Source organism: Podarcis filfolensis, assembly GCF_964270895.1.
Source record: "Podarcis filfolensis genome assembly, chromosome: 11".
Lineage (NCBI taxonomy): Eukaryota > Metazoa > Chordata > Lepidosauria > Squamata > Lacertidae > Podarcis > Podarcis filfolensis.
This window is the reverse complement of record NC_139613.1, coordinates 30,557,324-30,578,378: the sequence shown is the minus strand read 5'-3', so window position 1 is coordinate 30,578,378 and position 21,055 is coordinate 30,557,324. Positions and strand designations below refer to the sequence as shown.

At 39.4% G+C, this 21,055-nt stretch overlaps 1 protein-coding gene and 1 long non-coding RNA gene across 7 annotated transcripts in view; one reads left to right on the top strand and one right to left on the bottom strand.

The window, feature by feature from the left end:
* Positions 1–21,055, top strand: part of LOC310745259 — a 153,947-nt gene that overhangs the window by 47,937 nt on the left and 84,955 nt on the right. The window contains exon 3 of one of the 2 annotated variants that reach the window (XR_014540041.1): positions 4,966–5,317. The exons of the other annotated variant lie outside the window; for it this stretch is intronic. This is a non-coding gene — a long non-coding RNA (uncharacterized lncRNA). Of the gene's footprint in view, positions 1–4,965; positions 5,318–21,055 lie in introns of those variants that run through there. 2 annotated transcript variants of the gene reach the window in all.
* The window catches only part of RASGRF2 (Ras protein specific guanine nucleotide releasing factor 2), an 87,784-nt gene that overhangs the window by 14,920 nt on the left and 51,809 nt on the right, over positions 1–21,055 (bottom strand). For 4 of the 5 annotated variants that reach the window (XM_083577354.1, XM_083577351.1, XM_083577353.1 and 1 more), the window contains exons 13-18: positions 20,437–20,519; positions 18,498–18,746; positions 17,301–17,689; positions 13,343–13,471; positions 11,813–11,902; positions 5,879–5,985 (exon numbers count right to left, since the gene is read on the bottom strand). In XM_083577354.1, the coding sequence (XP_083433480.1) occupies positions 5,879–5,985; positions 11,813–11,902; positions 13,343–13,471; positions 17,301–17,689; positions 18,498–18,746; positions 20,437–20,519 (1,047 nt within the window). The remainder of the gene's footprint in view (positions 1–5,878; positions 5,986–11,812; positions 11,903–13,342; positions 13,472–17,300; positions 17,690–18,497; positions 18,747–20,436; positions 20,520–21,055) is intronic. The other variant, XM_083577352.1, reaches the window with a different exon arrangement.

The window sequence follows — 21,055 nt, the reverse complement described above, 5'->3', positions numbered from 1 at the left end:
TAAGAAACTCCCATGCTTGCACTCTGGGTTAGTCTTCTGCTTTACTTGGCAACCTTTGTAGTGACTTTGGGGGGTGGAGGTGGAAGGGAAGACCAGGACAAACTCCACATGACTGAGCATCATGCGTACTCCAATTTACCTAGAAAACCAATTTACCTAGAAAACAAGAATGAAGACTATTAAAAAGGTTTAGAACAGTCTGCATTCCGACACGCAAGGGTTTACTGCATTACGTTTTCCTGAATATAATGCTAGTGGTTCTGTCCTGATTTTGCACAGTCCTTTTATACAGCAGTACCTGTTGCATTATGGAATTGTGGCTTTTTGAGCCACCTACTGCCATATTAAAATGGCGGGAAAGAACTGTATGCTGGGAGGCTAACCCAAATTTCATCATGTAGAGTGGAATTAGCACTAAACTTCCACTAGATTTCTAGAAGTGGCTTTTAAGTGTGTGAAAGGTCACATAAAATGCAAACATTCACAGGTAAGAAAAGGTCTGGAAAACAGAATAAAGTGCTGTCTTAATGCAGCCATGAACTCACACAGCAAGCCTGTCACAATATGCATACGTATATGATGTAAAAAGGTAAAGGAACCCCTGACCATTAGGTCCAGTCGTGACCGACTCTGGGGTTGCGGCGCTCAACTCGCTTTATTGGCCACTTTATTGGTACAGCTTCCGGGTCATGTGGCCAGCATGACTAAGCCGCTTCTGGCGAACCAGAGCAGCGCACGGAAACAGCGTTTACCTTCCCGCCTATTTATCTACTTGCACTTTGACGTGCTTTCAAACTGCTAGATTGGCAGGAGCAGGGACCGAGCAATGGGAGCTCACCCTGTCGCGGGGATTCGAACTGCTGACCTTCTGATCGGCAAGTCCTAGGCTCTGTGGTTTAACCCACAGCGCCACCCGTGTCCCCGTATATGATGTACATAGGGCCAATTAACGCTCCATATTGCTTTAGACCTCTTAAGCATTTCATTTGCCACATAACTGTTTTCAGGCTGGCTTGTGATAGGGTCCTTTAACTTTAATGTGAAAGAAAGGAGGAGGATAAGAAGAAATACTGCTTTGAGGCATAACTAACAACTCTGCCTCATACATATAGAAAAAGTGTGTACATTACAGCTTGTTATATAATACTGTGCCTTGAAGAGGCGAGAAATGCAAAACACCTTTGAGAAGCTCTGCCAGGAGAATTGTAGGAGCACTGTGCTCTCTGGATACTAAACACCCATATTTATTAGCCCACACCAGGGGCCACTTTGAACAGTATGAGACAACCGATGTATCACCATGGAAACCTACTGTATGTTGAGATAACTGTAACACACACACACACACATGCCCCAGCTTTTTAGAGAATGGAAGGAAAAATCTATGAAGAATTAAACATTCGAAATAACAACAGTTATATAAACTTATTGATAATATATACCTGGTGATTATGGTATCAGGCCATGGCTGCGCCACGGCAGCAAATATGATGTGAAATGGAAAGCCAAGGGCTTATACAGATTGGTTAATCTCTATGAAAACGATAACTCTCACAGCAGAGCAAATCATGGAAAACATGGAGGGTGCAATGTGAATTGGCTACTTATACATTAAATTATACTTTTTTTCAAACCCAGCAGTTAAATTCAAAGCACCCAAGTCACTGACTCCTTTTGAAAAATTAATTCTAAATACGACTGACCATTCTACCAGTATATAATACTGTCAATATTGTATAAAATATCCCATGATATTGCCATTGGGGCAACGTTCTGCTACTTTGGAAAACAGACAAAAATTCCTTTAAAATCAGTATCAACCTGCATAACAGAAAACTAATTTAAGCTAATTTATAGATGGCATCTAACACCCTTAAGACATAGTTACGTTTGCATAACATCTTCACTAGCATACTGGAGAGGATATAGGGCAACTGGTACAATAATCCGTATGTGGTGGACATGTGAACCAGTACAACTATTCTGGGAACTATTCAGTAAAACTATTCGCTGAAGTAGTATTACAAAACAGAAAGTATAGTGTAATCCAAGTCTGGGTTTAGTAACAATTTTTAAGAAAGACCAACTTGCTTTAATATACTTATTATTTCCCCCCCCCCCGATAGCAACACAACTACTTATAGCACAGAATTGGAAAGGACTTGAACATCTACACATTGCGCAATGGAGACAAAACATATGGACAATTGCCTTATCTGAGAAACTAACAAAAACTAACATGCCTTGAACAATATATCTGAGGTGGATGGTTTTATTGAAGTTTGGTACCCCTTATAAAATATTCAAGTGAACACCCTGATGATCGGCCTCCACTGACTTCATCCATGGACTTATGGAAAAATCTTATACATTAATCTTCTGTTATGGCAGATGGAAGGTGGGATTGGGGAAAACTTCTTGTTTTGTTTATATATTGTTGAAAACTAATTTTTTAAAAATCACACACACACACACACACACACACACACACGAGGAGGGTGGGGGCATTCTAGTAGAGATACGTTTTCTAATTTGAGGTACCTTTCAGGTTCTTTTATCACATGATTCTAAAAGTACAGTTTCAATTGTGGAATCTATTATTCTACCTTAGAAATAAATTCTAAGTGAATCTTAATCAACTTGCATCAATTAATTCTGTTCAATGTGGCCTGAACTGAAATACATGGGAATAGAGCTGTCCTTGGCTGGCGCTGCAAAAGTCTCCTCTCCATTCCACTTATTTCTGAGCAAAAAGTAGGTATCAGCATTTGTGGAGCCTGCCAGTTTTGTTCCTGTAACAGCAGTTTTTGTCTGTCAAACCTGATTGGATATAATTAGTTTAAATGTACAACTTGTACTAGTGAAATGACTTCATAATTCTCAAAGAGCTTTTACTGTTTGGGCATTTCATAAACTGGTAACGTGTACAGCAACTCTGAACAAGCAATCTATTCAACTGGGATTCTCAGCTAACCGTTTTTGCTATTGCTTACAAAAAAAAAAAGACACTAATTCCAGCATGTTAGAATGTTTACCGTCATCACCAAAAAAACCCCAGTTGCTTAATGAAGAATCCGTCATACTGAAGCAGACGCAACTGCAGTGCACTTCTAATTAGTTTGACTGATTGTATGCTTAGTACAGTGAGGGCGACTCATGTTCCCTCAAGTGTTGCAGAAGATCAAAGCTTTAAACTTCTGCAACTTTTTTTTGCTGGAGCAATGCAAAAAGAAGACGTATCAGTTTTGCTTTGTCTTGTACATGACCATTTAGGTGCCAAATTCATCATTTAATTGTACCAAGACCAACCAATTAGAAAGTTTTTGGTGATTGCTATAATTGGAACTAAAAGCATGGAGATCATATGTGGCCTCAAAAATGCCTTATAACTGTCTAATTCATATTGTGTGGGTGTCATGTTCGCAGGCCACAGCGTAGCAAGTCAGTGGTTACCGAGGGAGGGGATTAACAGTGCATATGCAGTAAGAAAAACATGACACCAGCTGGGGATCAAAATGGCCACAATTTCATCGATTATAGATGATTCTAAGGATAGTTCAGTTGGTTAAAGCATGGTACTGATAATGCCAAGGTTGCAGATTCAATCCCTGTACTGGACAGCTGCATATTCAGGTTGGACAAGATGATCCCTTCCAACTCAATGATTCTATCAAAGTCAGAATTTGGCATACGAAATGGGTATGTACCCTGAACCAGTCAACCTGACTGGTGGCTGTTATCTCCATCAGGGTTGATCCTGGTGAATGGGTACCACCCAGTGACGCAAATCTAATGAGGAAATCCCACCAGGATGCCATTCAGGGATGTTCTATGGTCTGTCAACCCCCGTCTGGGCTTTCAGACAGAACCCTACCCTAGAACCTCTTTACCATAGTACTCTGAGTTTTATCTCACTTTTGGGGGTGGCACACCCACCCACCCCCAGTCTTAGACTAAGGATCCAACCCAAGACCATATAAACTTATGTACAGCTTGGAGAAAAATGAGGCTAATGTGGAAGTCACTAAATAACCATGTTGTAATTCTCTAATACATCTGGTCCACTTTGGGTCAGTTGCTCATGCCAATGTTGAAGTGGCTAGATCCTGCAAGTTGTAATACTTTGTACACTTGCTTGGAAATGTTTTGCATTTTTAACAACCTCACTTTTTCTGACATGATCCATAACATACTCAGCATACAGAGAAGGTATGAACAGAATACATTATTAAAAAACCAGTAACATATTTTATGAAGACAGCAACATATTTTATGAACACAGTCGCTTCATTTGTAGATGCGATGGCATTGGGTTCATTATACTGTATTTATTTTATTTCTTCATACACAGCTTCAGATTAGTAGGTGCTAAACAGATCCTGGACAGCTTCCCATATAATGAAACTCTGCCACAAGTATGCCTCCACAAATTTCTTCTATGAATTAAATGGTATCGTGGAAAGTTCCCGATCCCTGAACAATGGGAGCTTAGCTTAAAGGACTTAGCTTATATTGTAGAGTCAAGATTCCTCTAGAGCCCAGCACTGGAGACTTAATTTGAAGTAATGCATTTACCGTACTTTCCCGTGTATAAGACTAGGTTTAAAAATTATGTTCAAAATTGTGAGTCGTCTTATACACAGATACAATCTTCCCCCATCTTCTCAATTTGGAGTCCCCAAAAATAGGGGGCATTTTATACATGGGGGTGTGTTATACACGGGAAAATACGGTATAAGCTTGATGAACAGAGGGTCCTGGTATTAAATCAAATGTTACGCATCCAACATGGAGATGATGGCTATATACTACCTCCAGGTTCGGAGGTAACATGCCTCTGAATACCAGCTGCTGGGAACAACAGCAGGAGTGAGCTCATATCCTGCTTGTGAGCTTCCCATAGGCATTTGTTTAGCCATTGTATGTTGTACTAAACAGGAAACAGGATGCTTTGGTTTCATCCAGCAGGACTCTTCTTTAGTTAGCATAGAAGCCACCCAAACAAACAAACAAACAAACAACCTTCAATGTGACATTTTACAGAGCATGATGGGTTTGAATGGGATCCACTGTAGCCTAATGAGGTAGAGCAATTTTATACCTGTTCCGGCCACAGCCAGAAAGAGGCACTGATATGGAGGTGTTCCATGATTTCTACAGTTAGCCTAATTAAAATGTTACTCTCTGTTATGTAATGCAACAAGGAAGCATTGCTTTCCACATGCAGTAAAGAAATGCTTAAATCACCCATGAGTAACTATGCTGTTCTTTGAAAGAGGGCAAGCCCAAGTAATAGGAGAACAACACAGAGCCATGACTCATGATTATATTTCAATAGCTAATCATAACGGAGGCATATTTTGCTGATCCAGGCTGCATCTAAACACCTATTTTAAAAAAAACACTCTGAAAATGATCCGGAAAAAAACGTTGTAAAGCTCACAATGGAAAATTTCATTCAGTTCCAATTTCAGCTCTACAGCACCATCTGGTGTCACAGTGTTATAACGCGTTTATAACTTAAACAAACCTAATGTAGCTGAGTCCCCAGCGCTATATTTTTGGCCACTCTGTGCCTATCTCAGAACTGATCAACAAACCAACCTTTATTAGCTTATTCCCAACAATGCATTCGTTTGAGTAAAACACGACTGTAATGAGAAAAGCAAACCTTGTCCCCTTGTAATTACACCACAGCAATATACAGAAGAACTATTCTAATGAGGCTGCACTGCAAACCTAAATTTTTCATATGACAATTGTGATGCTTAACACAGAGCCCAAATTGGTAATTCCACACTAATGATGTGTTTTTGTGTGTACACACAAACCCTTTGATACAATGGAGATTTTGCTGGGAAAATGTAACAAAAAGTACCTGAGAATGCTTTGAGACCCAGTGGCGAAGGACATTCAGGACACGATTAGTGGCTGCTCGACGTATTATGAACTCCTTATCGCATGTTCGTTCAGAGTTATTAAACCCTACACAATTTAAAAGGAAAGTTCAAGATGAAATAAATGCTGCTAGATGAAAAGGAAAATCTATGGGAATAATTCCCCCCTCCAACACATAGCCCATTGGCTCAGAGCATATCTTTTGAAAATAACACATTTAAAGGATTTTGAAGATTTTGCTTACATATTTATATTATATGAGATGTGTATCTGTGTGTGTGTGTGTGTGTGTGTGTGTGTGTCTGTCTCAAAAAGTCCTAATAGGGAGAAGATTCATACATTTATAAATACATAAAATGAATGCCTGAACCTGTTCTGTCCTTTCTTATGTAGTCCTGAGTATCATAGACACTTCTTCAAATCTAAAATATAAATTTCAGGGGGGGGGGACTGCAAATGGAAGGTACTGTTTTTCGCTGAGTTTACAAGGTATATGAGCAGCAATACTTGTGCTATTTTAATTAATGCATGGAATTGACTGCCACAAGGTATGGCAATGGACATGATCTTAAAGGTAAAGGGACCCCTGACCGTTAGGTCCAGTCGCGGACAACTCTGGGGTTGCAGTGCCCATCTTGCTTTACTGGCCGAGGGAGCCGGCGTTTTGTCCGCAGCTTCCGGGTCATGTGGCCAGCATGACTACGCTGCTTCTGGTGAACTAGAGCAGTGCACGGAAACGCTGTTTACCTTCCCGCCGGAGCGGTACCTATTTATCTACTTGCACTTTGACGTGCTTTCGAACTGCTAGGTTGGCAGGAGCAGGGACCAAACAAAGGGAGCTCACCCTGTCGCGGGGATCTTAGATGGTTTTAAAACAGGATTAGAGAATTGCATGAAGAATCAGTGTGTATCCACAGATATTAACCATGATAGCTAAACAAAACGCCCGTGTTCAGAGGTGATTTGCCAGTAAATACTTGGGAGATACAACTGCAGTGAAGGGCTATCAAACCCTAGTGAAGATCTCCTAGAGATATCTGATTGGTTGCTGCAGGAACTAGGATGATAGTGGACCTTTGGTATGATTCAGTATTCTACTGTGACTTAACCCTTAAAATAAATGTGTAATATCAGCACTTACTGGCCTATTAAGGAGACGACTATGCACTGCAGTTTGTTCTGGAACTTATCCGATTATTTTACATTTTTTGGCTGAAATCGAACAATTCCCATAATACATAAGGTATGTCCAAAAGTAAGAAGTTGACCATCTCATAACTGTTTGATGACAAATACCTATACCAGAGATATTTGTCTCTGGCAGACCTTCTCTAACTGCCTTTGTTGGCTAACCTAATATAACTTGAGTCAAGTCTTTATTGCATCAGCAATTATGTTTTCCTAGCACATGCACTTTATTAGATGCACAAATTTGAACAAATAGTGGCTCCTCTACATGACACGCAGCGTCATTTGACTGACCATGAATAGCTCCCTGTTTTGTCGCAACCTTCCCTTTTCTTTCTATGCACAGTGTTTGACTGCACGGAACAAATGGTCTTGGAAGCTTCTGCATATTTATCTCCCTCTTTGAAGTATGAGGCTGCCTTTCACTAATTAATTCAATATATTTGTTAATTGTCCTTAGCTAAACATTGTCAGCCCCACTTACACTTAGTTACCCTCATTATTCAGCAGTAAGGTTTATCATACTTAATAGCCCCATTGTTTTTGTATTTATCATTGTCTGTTCTGCAGATTCAGTTATCTTTTTCCTTGCTCATTTTTGTGTCATTTGCAATTATTCTTTATTTTTATTTGGAACATTTACTAAATGCATTTTTTGCTTGTTCATGGTCTGACTAATTATTTGGGATTGGAAAATAATGATTCTGCAAAATAGACTAAATGCTGTGCATATTTTTTGGTTTCCTTTGCAGCACAGTTTGACTTGCTGTGGTTAGTCACCTGCAGCTATCTGTTTTTTAGAAATCTTTTCACTAGTTGGCCACCTGTTCTGCTTGTTATATATCATATTACATAATGCACAGGTTGAATGGTGGGGTTTCCCAAGTGGACTCTCGCGACATTTAGGCAGCGGAGATTTTGCAATCCTATGATTAACAGCCATCTAAAGAACCATTTTACTGTAAAGACAGAATGATGTTATTGTGCTTTTTGCAAAAAAAAAAACCCCATGAAAATGTTATAAATAAAGAGAGTAGCAAGTATTAAATGTGATAATATCAGGGCTATGCTAATTAGCAACAGCAATCTCAATTAAGTGCAAAAGGATGCATTTTATGAAAAAAACAGTTTAACGATACATTGACGTTGATGGTGTCTATATTCATAGTGACTATCATAGGAAACAGATCTTGGAATCGTAGTGGAAAGAACACTGAAAACATCAATTTAGTGTACCCAAGCTTTAGGCAGATTCAGAAAGTAAAGGAACGGAGGAAAAAGCCCCAGCAAATATAAATCTATGTAATGTGTGAACACCATTGCAGAGGAGTAAAGACAGAAACAAATCTGACACTGATGACCCCATACTGATGTGAACAGCTAGGGTGCAGAGAGCTCTAGAATGTACCTTAAAAACAACCAACTTCATTGTGCTCTAAGGCAGCGATGTGAACCCCCCCCCCCATGCAAATAAGAAAGTCAAAGGAAATATGAACTGTGCTTTCAGTAAAACAAAAAATCAGGCCAAGGATGTCAGCAGAAAAGACTATCAGCAAGTTTCAAGATTTTAGCCTAGTAATTTTGGCAGCTCAATATACAGTGAATATACTAACATGCAAAGTTTTCAGGATCCTCACCAGTGACTTTGGGCTTATCCACACTTCCTCTTGTTGCACTACTTTCTCCCAGGGAAAACTGCTCTTTAGCGCTTAATTGGAGCAAACGGCAATTAGGTTTTCTGTGGATTGCTGTTTGTTCCAATTTACAGCTCAAGACTAGGTGTTTCTTGCAGCTTTCTACCACATGCCGAAAGCATCACTGCCCATGCACTGTCTTCCTCTCTTTTGCTCTATTCTCTGACTACAGGTTGCACTAATTAAATTGCAGGATGCAGCTTAATTCAGGAAGGACCCCATGACCTGCCATAGAGGGGCCAGTGGCCTCGGTCCTCCCCTTACAATTGAAGATGTATTTATTAACAGGGCGCAGTCTTCTTTCTCTTCCTCCAATAATTACTATTTTAATAGAAGCTTGCTGATTAATAAAAGCTGCATGGTGCAGTTCCCCTCAGTTTGAAGGATAGCATTTGCCTAACCAGTTGATAAAATTGCTAAGCAACAGTTCTCTAGATTCAAAACAGCTCTTGGTTCTGGAACAAAAATAGAAGTCTATTCAAATTGATCACAGAATTCGTGCATATTGAAAAGAAAGAAAAAAAGAAATAATGTTCCCGAGTATAAAATTCAAGGACAGGTTGAAGCACGTTAATTCTCTGCCTATTATTGACACCCCAAACAGTCTAAAGACAAACTTTAGGAAATATGATAAATATGTAAATTTCAGGTAGAAATACACTAGGGAGGAAATGCCAATCCCAATATTTTAATCAATGGGGAATACAGTGGAAAAACACTACCATGCTTCATTCTAGCAAAAACAGCACATATTGTGCACCAATAAGGTGTGCTAGATGGCAAACATGAGAGGATGCTTTCACCTTTCAAAACTACAGATTGAAGCGTTTCATCCTTCTCCCAGTGTTGTAGCAGTAGAACATTTTTTTAGCAGTGTGCAACAACACAAAACAAAACAAATTAAAAACAACAGTAAAAATGTAAACACTACAAGAGCAAAAGAAATACACAATCAACCACGTACCAGCAATCTGGTGGAGCAAATCATTCAGTTACTTGGTTGAAGGCAGATGACTGAAACCCACCTGCACTGTGCTGAGCTCCTCATTCCTCATCCCTGCCCCTCTCAATAACTGGCAAAGATACTCAGTGCTGGAAAGTGAGGTGAGCCTCACTGCCCTGCCCGTACCACCCTGCCAGCTGAACCTGCCAGTGATATTCTAGGAACCCTTTCTAAGCCTTCAGCTTTCATTTGTAAAAGCAAGTCTCTAGTCCTTTCAATGTGGCGATACAAGGAAAAGCATGCAGACTGAATTGGTCTCTACTGAATTGCTATCTAAGAAATAATTTAACTGATGTAAGTGTATTGAATGACCTGCCTTTACAGACTGGCTATTCTACAACTTATTCCTGGCCTGCTTACCACATAATTTCTGGCTACAGGACTGGCACCCATGTACACCATGAGAACAGTCATGGTTTTCTCAAGAAACTATAGGGCCCATAGATGACGCATGGACAACCAGCAAATTGAACAGGTCAAAGTTTTCAAATATCTTGGCATTATATTCCAGCCTACAGAATCATGGGGAGCACACCAGAAATGTGCAAAGAAAAAGCATCCCAAAGCGCCAAAATTCTGGCACACTTTTTCTACACAAAAGGTGGTAAACATATACCATCAGTCCTGGAAGTGTTCCAAGCTAAACCCCTAGCACAGTTATTGTATGGGGCTCAGATTTGGACAGGCACTCACCTTGGATCTACGGAAGCTGTCCAATCAAAGTTCTTAAGGCAAATTTTCTCTGTACCACCCTGTGTCCCAAACGCATCATTGCGCCTAGAGGCTAATCTTCCCTCGGTAGAATTGCGGATTTTGCATAGGACACTTAACTATTGGCTTCGCCTAAACTTAAATCCCCCCAGTCTAATATATCCCTAGCGCTGCAAGATTGTAACAAGAGCGCCTGGACTAAAACTGTCTACCGAAAACTTCACTCCTGTGGTTTATCACTACAACAGCTACTCACTTTGGGTTTTAGTAAAGCAAACAGTCTAATTTGTCAGCGCCTAAATGATATTGAGCGTCAGAACAACTTGGCCACAATAAGGAAATTTGCCCATGGTATGACAATTTTCCACCTACCCATTTTGACTCTCTGGCACCCTATCTACATAACCTAGCAATTCTAAAATACAGGTGCACTTTTACTTTCGCAAGATTTAATGTATTGCCCTTGGCTGTACTTGAGGGATGATTCCAACAGATTCCACACAAAAAACACTTATGTCCCTGTGGAGATGGCCATACCAAATTGATGGCGCATGCCCTTCTGGCTTGCACTCTTTATTTGTAGAGTTGGAAGGTACCACAAGGGTCATCTAGTCAACTCCTCCTGCAATGCAGGAATATTTTGCCCAATGGGGGGCTCAAACCCACAGCCCTAAGATTACAATTCTCATGCTCTACCAATTGAGCTATTCCATGGTGAGCTGGCTTGCACTCTTTATGAAGACTTGAGGAATGAGGTTATCACCCCTCTTTTATTGTCCACTCTGGGTTGCCCAGTCACTGCCACAGTGTCCTTTCTCTTGGCAGATCAAGATGAGCAGGTGACAGCAAAGGCTGCAAGGTTTTTAGGTGGGGCAATTAGAATAAGATCCACTATTTGACTACTGATTCAAAACCCTAAAATGTTATTTTATATAATTGACTTTTTATTTCTATTCTTTGTATATCATATTGTTGTTTTATTGCTATGGCCGATGTCTGATGCAAATAAAGATTCATTCATTCATTCATTCACCATGAGCACAGTGATAAATATTTCAAAGAAGTATTTGTCAATCATTTAGCCTGAAATCCTGTTATCTTGTTATGTGGCAGCAAGCCCCATTGAATTCAATGGGATTTACTTTTGAATTGGTATAGTATTTCTCAGTTAGTTAAGCTTAGCTTTATGCTGCCTTTTGGACCAAAGCGCCCCAGAGCAGCCTGCAAATATTCGATTGCAAATATTGACTGCATTCACTTACTAGTGCTCAGTAATTCAACCCCACCCCCACAAAAATTTTGGTACCAGAAGGCTCACCTGGTGGGCTCCCATGCCCAGCTGCAGCTGTAGCAATAGCAAAAGCAGAAGCAGGGGAAACGGAACAATGACTGTTGTCAGTCGCCTGTACTGCAAAGTAAATAACAAAAAATAAAACAACATCAACAGCGAGCATTGTTTTGTAAATGAAAACCACAAGCTTGGATATCTATCTCCATGTATGCTTTTATGGTAGAGGAAAAAACATTGTTTAAGCATGCATATATACAAGCAAACCTTCCTGCTGGAAAAACAAACAGAACATTTTGTGATTTTGTTTTTGATTCAGCAAAGGCCTCTGCTAACAGAAGAGGAAGGAATATATATTTTGGTCAACTCCCACCTCCTCCTGCAGACTCCCATGCTGTTCCAGAAGGGCAGCCAACCCTCCAGAAGACATTTTTAGGGGGCAGCATTTGGGACAGGGGGCTGGTAAAAATCCCCTCTCCCCACCTGTTGGCAGAGGCACCAGCTGGATCAAAAACATTTCCATGAGAGGAATTTAACTAACAGAATACGAGAATAGGAAGATGGAATATTTAAGGAGGAGTGGGAAATATTTGCAGAATATCTGAAGAATCATGTTAATCAGGCTGAAATGTCAGCAGGGTTAATGTAAATTCAGCAGTCTAAAGCATTAAATATATAGGGGGAGAGAGAAATATGAACATAAGGGGAAATTAGAATATGAAGTATTAATTGATAAATAATTAGAACCATGGAAGGGGGGGAAGGGAAGTCAGTGATTGAATGTATGGTTATAATCAATGAAATGTGAGACATGGTAATGAAAAATGATTTAAAAAATATATATATGAAAAAGTATTTCCATGAGGGGAAGGCGCAATCAGATTCCACGCTCAATTTCTAATCATACTGAACTTCCGCATGGCCTGATTCCCAAGAGAGATGTAAAAATTCTACTATGGATTTGATTAAAAGAGTCAAGGAGAAAGAAGTTACTTCCGGCTCATGCCATGGAAGTGTTGGGTTCAGGACCAAGTTGTCAGTATGTTGTATCCTTTAAGCATCTGTTAGTGGGACACACGATTTACTGGAGTTCTACCAAAAGAATTTCACTCCTGGTTAAGCAATTTATTCACATCCTGTAATGAGTAATTAGAATACCATCTGTACATTTTCAGTGCCACACAAATAGACTTATTTCCCACTAACAGTGATCGGTATCATACATCTCATCACCATACACAGCGCACAATATGTGCCCTCAGTTTGGTTCAGGAAAATCTGTCAGTTATAAGACTCAAGTCAATATTTTTCTCGAACAAATGTACATCTAGTTCAAAATATTGCAGAACATTTCATCGCATCCTAACGCAAATATGCTTTTCGTTCTCTTGCTGCTCAAATGCTAATCATTTGGAATGGTGTTATTCACATCTTCTTCTTACATTTTGCAGAAAGAACAGAAACAGACAGTGAACAAATTGGTTAGAAATTTATTATCACTACAAGGTCCTTTTGATATAACCATGCAATGTATTAAAGTTTTGCTTTTTTTAACCTTACCCCCTGGCTGTCGATAACGTAGATGTCGTGGAGTCGAAGGAGATCTACACGGGGAGAGCTCAGGAGTATCCACAGTTGAGGCACTTTCTGGGATAGTGCGATCCACTGATACGGATTCCAGAACCGCTGCTTTAAGAAGTATGCACTTTAATATAGAGACAGCGAGTGGTCTTTATAATTCAATCATAAAACATTTCACATATCAGGTATGAAATTATGCTACACCTTCTTAAACTCTAAAAACCAAAAGGTTGTTTTTTCAGTGTGCAGATTCTGAACAAAACAGATGCATTTTAAATGATTTTTTGAAAAAAAAATGATTGAAACATTTGGTTTGAAAACAACAAAAACCCACTAATGTATTTAAATTAATGAGACCCTGTATAATGGTCAACTATAAAATCACCTTTAATATAAATATATGGGGAACAAAGTAATATTGTTCTTAAGACATTGATCGTAGGACATTGATCAGCGGGGTCTTCCTTGTTCTGTTCAATGTTGATGAAAGCTCTGCACATGAAAAAAGATGGCTTTACATGCACATTTTTCATCACTGAAAATGATAAGCAATATGTGTTCATGTGAAGTTCTATGTGCACATTGGAAGCTCCTGGTGTTTGGGATACTAGCACTTCTACCAGCCAACATCATTTTATAGTTCTGTCAGTGAACTTTAGTTTACGCTGCTCATGTAACATGTTCTGAGACAACCCTTTAGGAAATTCGAGAAATAAGTTTATGCAAGTGCAACACCTGCTCACATAAATTTAATAGTATTGATAAAATATCAGGGTACTTGACACTGACAGAAACCAATGACACAAGTAACTATAAAGCTTATAAATAAGGGAATAGAGGATACCAATTTAAAACAAATAGGCTGTGCTATCAATAATGAAGATAGCAGTTTCATGATTTTGCATCTACTCAAACCAATGTCTAGTGGTACACACTAAATCTCAGAAACAAGGTTAAAGACAGGAAACAAACAATTCAACTATTAGATTCACCAGAATCTAAAACAAACAGCACTGCAGAGTTTATGGATTCAAAAAGAACAACTGAGGTGAAAGAGAGTGAATGGCCACTCTCTGTGTTGTGGTAAGAATTCCATACAGTTCTAGAAGTGGTGACAAATTTATTTCATCTATTAGGTACCACATGCCATTATTTAAAATAAAACTGTCAACATCATTTTGGGTTGTTCTTATCTGCAAGACTGCCCTCAGTTCAATGCTGTCCTCACAGGTATTTGCTGTATCAGACCTGTTCAAATGCTGAACTGAAAAGTATTCTCAACTGTTATGCTTTCCTGTTGCCTTTGCTCCCTTTGTTGGTAAACAGAGAGTTTAAATCTGAAGCATAATTTGTCAAACTACATGCAAAACATAATCTCCCAGTGTATTACCCTAATGCTACTATTGAGTTTTTCTCACTTTTGTTACCAAAATCCTCATAGGATTTGATATGTCTGCTTCAAAAGTCTTTTCTTACTCAAGGCTTGTGCCATACAAAAATCAAAGTTCTTCACCTAAAAACCAGGCAGATTGTATTTAATTATTTTTACATGTATTCACTTTCCTAGTTTCCTTTGTTGGTGAGGGTTGAATTTAATTAGGAAGGATAGAATTATCAAACTATATATATGTATCCAATGTGCTTCTCTACTGTATCAAACTCTTAATTCCATCTGAGAGCTTCTCCCACTTGTGTTATCAAAATCCTCACTGTATCTGATGCTTCTGCCTCAGGGGACACACCTTAACAAAGATTAAGGTTGCATATATTCTGTCTGTCAACCAAGAAAATAAAAATCAGCAGAATAAATCATGGAAATTCATTGTACTTGCATGTCTCTGTTTGTTTTGCATAATTCTGATTGATTTTGGTGCTTTTCATTTACACAGCTAACTTTCCATGTGCCTTATTCTTGATGCATATTCAGGCAAGAAGTCACTAGCTTAGGCATCAGGAATAACTTACGTCATTTTAATTTATTATTGTTGTTGTTATTATTAAGTATTATTTTGCTTTTCCATTCTGCATAATGCTCATTGACACTGCTGAGATTATATAACTGGGATTCTGCTGTAGAACTAAATAATTATGTCAGCAGAGAACTGAACTACGTGTTTTATCTCAGGCCATACATAGTTATTAGCTAACACAGTAGAATTTATTACATAGGGTACAGTCTGCATTTCAATACAGTGGTACCTCGGGTTGAGAACTTAATTCGTTCTGGAGGTCCGTTCTTAACCTGAAACTGTTCTCAACCTGAGGTACCACTTTAGCTAATGGGGGTCTCTTGCTGCCGCTGTGCCGCTGCCACGTGATTTCTGTTCTCATCCTGAAGCAAAGTTCTTAATCCGAGGTACTATTTCTGGGTTAGCGGAGTCTGTAACCTGAAGCGTCTGTAACCCGAGGTACCACTGTACCTAACAAATGAACAGAGACTAGTAGAAAAAGCCAGCTGTAACTGTTATACATAATAACAGATACTAACTTCTGCTGAAAATCTCCTAGGCATTTTTTATCTGCAAATGAGATCTAAACTTGCTTAACTTCTTATTTGCTAGAAGTATTATTTCTGACACCATTCCTTAAGCTTATTTAATTAATGATCAGCTAATTACCACTGACATTATAACTAATGTCAATCTAAAAGATCTCTTGTTAAACAATATATTACTTTCTATAGTGACAAATCCTTTGATGAAGACTGTATTAAGTGTCTCACCAAGGAGCTTTTTTTTAAAAAAATATCCTTTTCAAGGGAATTATGCTTTCTTCAGTTTTACAGTAATTCTTGTCAGGTTTCTCCAAAGAAATAAAAAGGGGCTATGCTTGGGGGCGGGGGGAGAGAAGAATACAACTCATGTAAGTAAAAAACGAAAAGAAAACTGAGGCTGAGAGAAATTTTCATGAGCACCAGTTTCCAGGTTAGAATTTGCATGTTTAACCAGGAGAATCTTTCGTAGAACAGATAAACAAATTAAATAAAAACATCAATAGACATGGGTAAGACTAAAGCTCCATGTATTTGCCCAATCCCTTTTTAAAGTCATCCAAGGTTGCATTCATGTGGCATTTTATTCCATTTTCCCAACTTTTCCCAAACTGTTGATTTCCGCATTATATCTGCGTTTTCACACAACATAAAAATGACTTCCAGAAATATAGCTGAATATTGCACAAGTTTAGTGCTAATTTTCATTTTATTTGTGAATAGATTTTTTTCTGAAAGTTGCACCGAAGGGGGAATTGCAGGTGCAGCTTGTCATGTAAGCTACACCTCCTGGAATTCTTTCTTCTATGCAGATCTTAAAGGCTCTATGCAGGAGCCCTATAGCTACCCTAGAACAGGACCAGAAATTCCAGCTATGATTTGTTGAAATAATTGGTCAAGGGATCTACACAGATTAAGGGAGGCTTGCATCTTACAGTCTAGAAAATCCTCTTTCTACATTTCTTGCATTGGTCTTTTAAAGGAGAAGGAGAAGAAGAAGGGTTTGGATTTGATACCCCGCTTTATCACTACCCGAAGGAGTCTCAAAGCGGCTAACATTCTCCTTTCCCTTCCTCCCCCACAACAAACACTCTGTGAGGTGAGTGGGGCTGAAAGACTCAAGACAAGTGTGACTAGCCCAAGGTCACCCAGCAGCTGCATGTGGAGGAGCGGAGACGCGAACCCGGTTCACCAGATTACGAGACTACCACTCTTAACCACTACACCACACTGGCTCCCAGTGAAGAAGAAGCAGCATGTGCCAATTTATCCCTCCACTGTTCCTTTCCCATTTGTGCACATAAAGGTAAGAGGATTTCAAGTTGTGCACTCGAGCAGTGGGTGATGCTCAAAACATAAGCATGCCCACCTCCCTTGTACCAGCACACCCACATTTCTTTGCAAAATAGCAACCTTTAATTACACAATATATTGTATATATAATACCTCTTCGGATGCTTCTCCTTAGTTTGTTGCAAAGCTCAATACGTGGATTCTCTGAGTTTTCGTCTGCAAAGCCAGGACTTTGTTCTGGAGATGAAGGGCCTTTGCTAAGGTCCAGTGGTACTTTAGATAGCGTGGGTGGTGGTGAAGTGGCAGGGCTGTATGTTGAGGTAGGACTACTGGCAAGAGAGGTCGTAGACAGATCTAAAGCCCCTATCCTAGAATTTAGTGGAGAACTTAGTGACAGTTTTCTGGTTCTGACAGGCGAGGAAGTCCTAGAGAGTGATAGAGGTGGAGGGGAAGAGAATTTGCGGCAAAGGTGTGGTGATTTTGCGTCAGCCAGGTGTTCTCCTCTGTTGTTTTGGTTAGTAGCAAAAAACAATTCCAAAGATCTACGAGAGAAAGGAAAGGCCAGAACGGATTTTGAACAGTGCATGCTAAAAGCTACTCATAAAGGAACACAGGTCACTTGTATTTTGGCACGTACAGGCAACTCCCCATTTACGCATATTTAGAGCACGTGCACATCACCGCAAACCTGGAAATGGCACGAAAAGGGCAAAAATGGCCCTAAAAGAGCAAGAAAACAGCAAAAATGGTGCAAAAACAGTGTCTAGCAATCCCATGAGCCTTTGCAAGTGGAAACCCAGGAGCCCTTGCATCAAACTTTGTGGAGAGTTGGAATTTGAGGAAGGAGATTTGGAGGAAGCATTTAATTTGTGTGATTTCAACTGGCTGGTGTTCAACTGCATAAAGCTGAAATGGCATGTGTGAATTGTTGGGAGAGTGGGTTATGGGTTTGTTTTGTTCTTGTTTCTATTATGTATTCTGTGCTTTTATTTTTATGCTGTGAACTGCCCTGAGATCTTTAGATGAAAAGCAATATACAAATTAAAGAAATAAATGTGTGTAAGATGCAAGCCTAATATTGAAATATGGTTATGTGCATACTGGAAAATAAAAGAGACAAATTCCAAAATAGAACATCTACCATACCAGTAGGTATGAAATGATTGGCATTACAAAGTCCAGGATGGATGTTTGAGCACAGCTGGATTTTATTCCTTCTCCCATGGCCAAAAGAGTAAGCAATATGTAAGCATAAAAACAAACATATGTAAAATTGTTGTCCAATGCATTTTGCAGGGTTTATTATGACAGGAGATCTCACGAGAACATAATGAGTAGAAAGGAACTCACCTAACAGGGATTGAGGTGAAAGGCCTTTTGTATATATCCGACAGTTTCTCCAAGACAACTGCTGCAGTAGTAAATATGCGATAAGTATGTAGGAAAGTATTAAGGAAATCAATACTGAGAAATCGCAAGTCTGTTAATCTCTCCAAAAGGCGTTCAACGCTTGCATAACGAATCTGGGGCACTTTGCAGGAGTTTAGTGTTTTGCTGAAGCAGATGTCAATGTCATCTTTGTGAAGACGTGCATCAGATCTACATAATATAATTATTTAAAGACTATTATTAAACATCATTTCGTAAGTCGTACTCAGGGTTTTTTGGTGTGTTTTTTAAAGATGCTGTCATTTTTTAAAATATAAAAGACAGTCTTTTCTATACCCTTATGCAACTCATACCTATGCAACCAAAAGTTAAATGTGGGATGTGTGGGAAAGCCCCAATGATTATTCTAGCAGAATGCAGTAGGATGTATCCCAAAATCCTTGGGGCTTTTGTATTTCATTTTTAATTTGTATTACTGTACTCCAAATGGGTTTTATAATCAGGAATAAATGTGCTTGTCACTTTCCAGCCTCCACTACACCATATATGGCCTTTCAGCAGCATTGCAGCTCTACATGGGGCAGTGGAGAGGCTTGCAGTGAAAGGGATCCTGCTGCACAGGGTAGCACAGTGGTACCTTGGTTCTCAAATGCCTTGGTACTCAAACAACTTGGAACCCAAACATTGCAAACCCAGAAGTAAGTGTTCCAGTTTGCGAACTTTTTTCGGAAGCCGAACTTGCTCCATTTTGAGTGTTACGCTTCCAATTTGAGGGCCACACTTCCGTTTTGTATGCTACGCTGAGATCTGCCTGTTGCTATTTATTTTGCGATTTTGTTTCTGTGGCTCTTTTTGTTTTGTTTTTTGTGACTGTGTGGAACTCAGCTCAGCTATTGATTGATTGATTGTGTGACTGCAGTGCATTGTTTATTGCTTTCATTTTATGGATCAATGGTCTCGTTGAATAGTAAAATTCATGTTAAATTGCTGTTTTAGGGGTTGTTTTTAAAAATCTGGAACGGATTAATCCATTTTGTATTACAGTGGTACCTTGGTTTGCAAACTTAATCCATTCCAGACATCCGTTCTTAAACCAAAGCGTTCTTAAACCAAGGCGTGCTTTCACATAGCAGCGGGGGACTTAATTTACAAATGGGAACACACTCAACAGGAAGTGAAACATGTTCTTATTCCAGGGCAAAGTTCACAAACCAAAACACCTATTTCCAGGTCTGCAGCGTTCTTAATCCAAGTTGTTCATAAAGTAAGCTGTTCTTAAGCCAAGGTACCACTGCACTTTCTATGGGAAGTGTGCATTGGTTTTGGAACGCTTTGGTTTTAGAACAGACTTCCGGAACGGATTAAGTTTGAGAACTCTTATCACGCTAGTGCAAGGATTTTTAGTTATGCAACAGAAGTTCCCCTTTTCCTCCTCTTCATACGTGCCCCCCTAAATCTGTTCTAGGGTTTCCTTCAATCCTCTGGAGGGCACAAGGGGCATGCAGGAAGAGGGGAGGGAGGGGAAGTTCCACTGTGCAAGCAGCTAATGGATCTACTTCACTGGATACTGCCCACAGAGTCTAAGGTTGATTGTGTCTGCCTGGGTAATACCAGAGTCTAAAGAAAATCTTAAAACAAACACATATAAAGTAGCACACACATTAAATGTAAAATTATAACAATGATTTCAAGAACAAAAACTAGTATATTACTATTCAGACTAATAGTTTTCTAAATCTTGAAAAGCAAACAAAGTAGGCCCACAAATAATGCAGCATTTCCCTGTGAAACATGGGATTAATACTGCAGTGAAGCAAAACAGCAAGGTTTCAATTTTGCATTTGAGGGATAATGCAAGAAGTCCCACAGTATGGCTGCATGTCGAAATCAGCAAACTTACTTGATCATATGTGGCACAGTGACTTTGGAGTTTTCTTCAAATACTATGGTCATTAAACCGTTGCACCGTATGTTGTCAACACACTGCATAAGATAATGACAAAGGGGAGTGGAAATATAGGATGATGATTTTAAAAAAAATATCTTGTGAATCTCAACTGCTATACTCACAGTAAATGAAAAGCTCTATCTGTTGAGCCAGAAGGAACAGAAAACTAGACTTCCCAGAGTTCCTGGCAATGGATGAACACATTAACAACCTCCATAATGCTATTCCCTCCCTGTCACAATCTTAATGTTAAGGGGTACTCTGGTGTTGGAGACTCTCCAAGAAGGTCTGGTGCTGAGCAAAGCTTATTATGAGCCAGGCATGAAGGCTGAGCAGACTGATTGGGCCGGTTCAGGTTTATAGGGGGCATAACAGTGAACTCCATTTACCATTCCTAATCCCATAATTACAATTGTGTGCCTTTACTATTTCCTTTTCCTTGCACTGTGGAGATGTCATGATTATTGGTTATTCTCCTGCTATTTGCTGAGTTCAGCAAGGTAAATAATTCTACTGTTGCTTTAATACCTACATTCTCTTACAGATGCCATACTCTACAACATATTCTGTA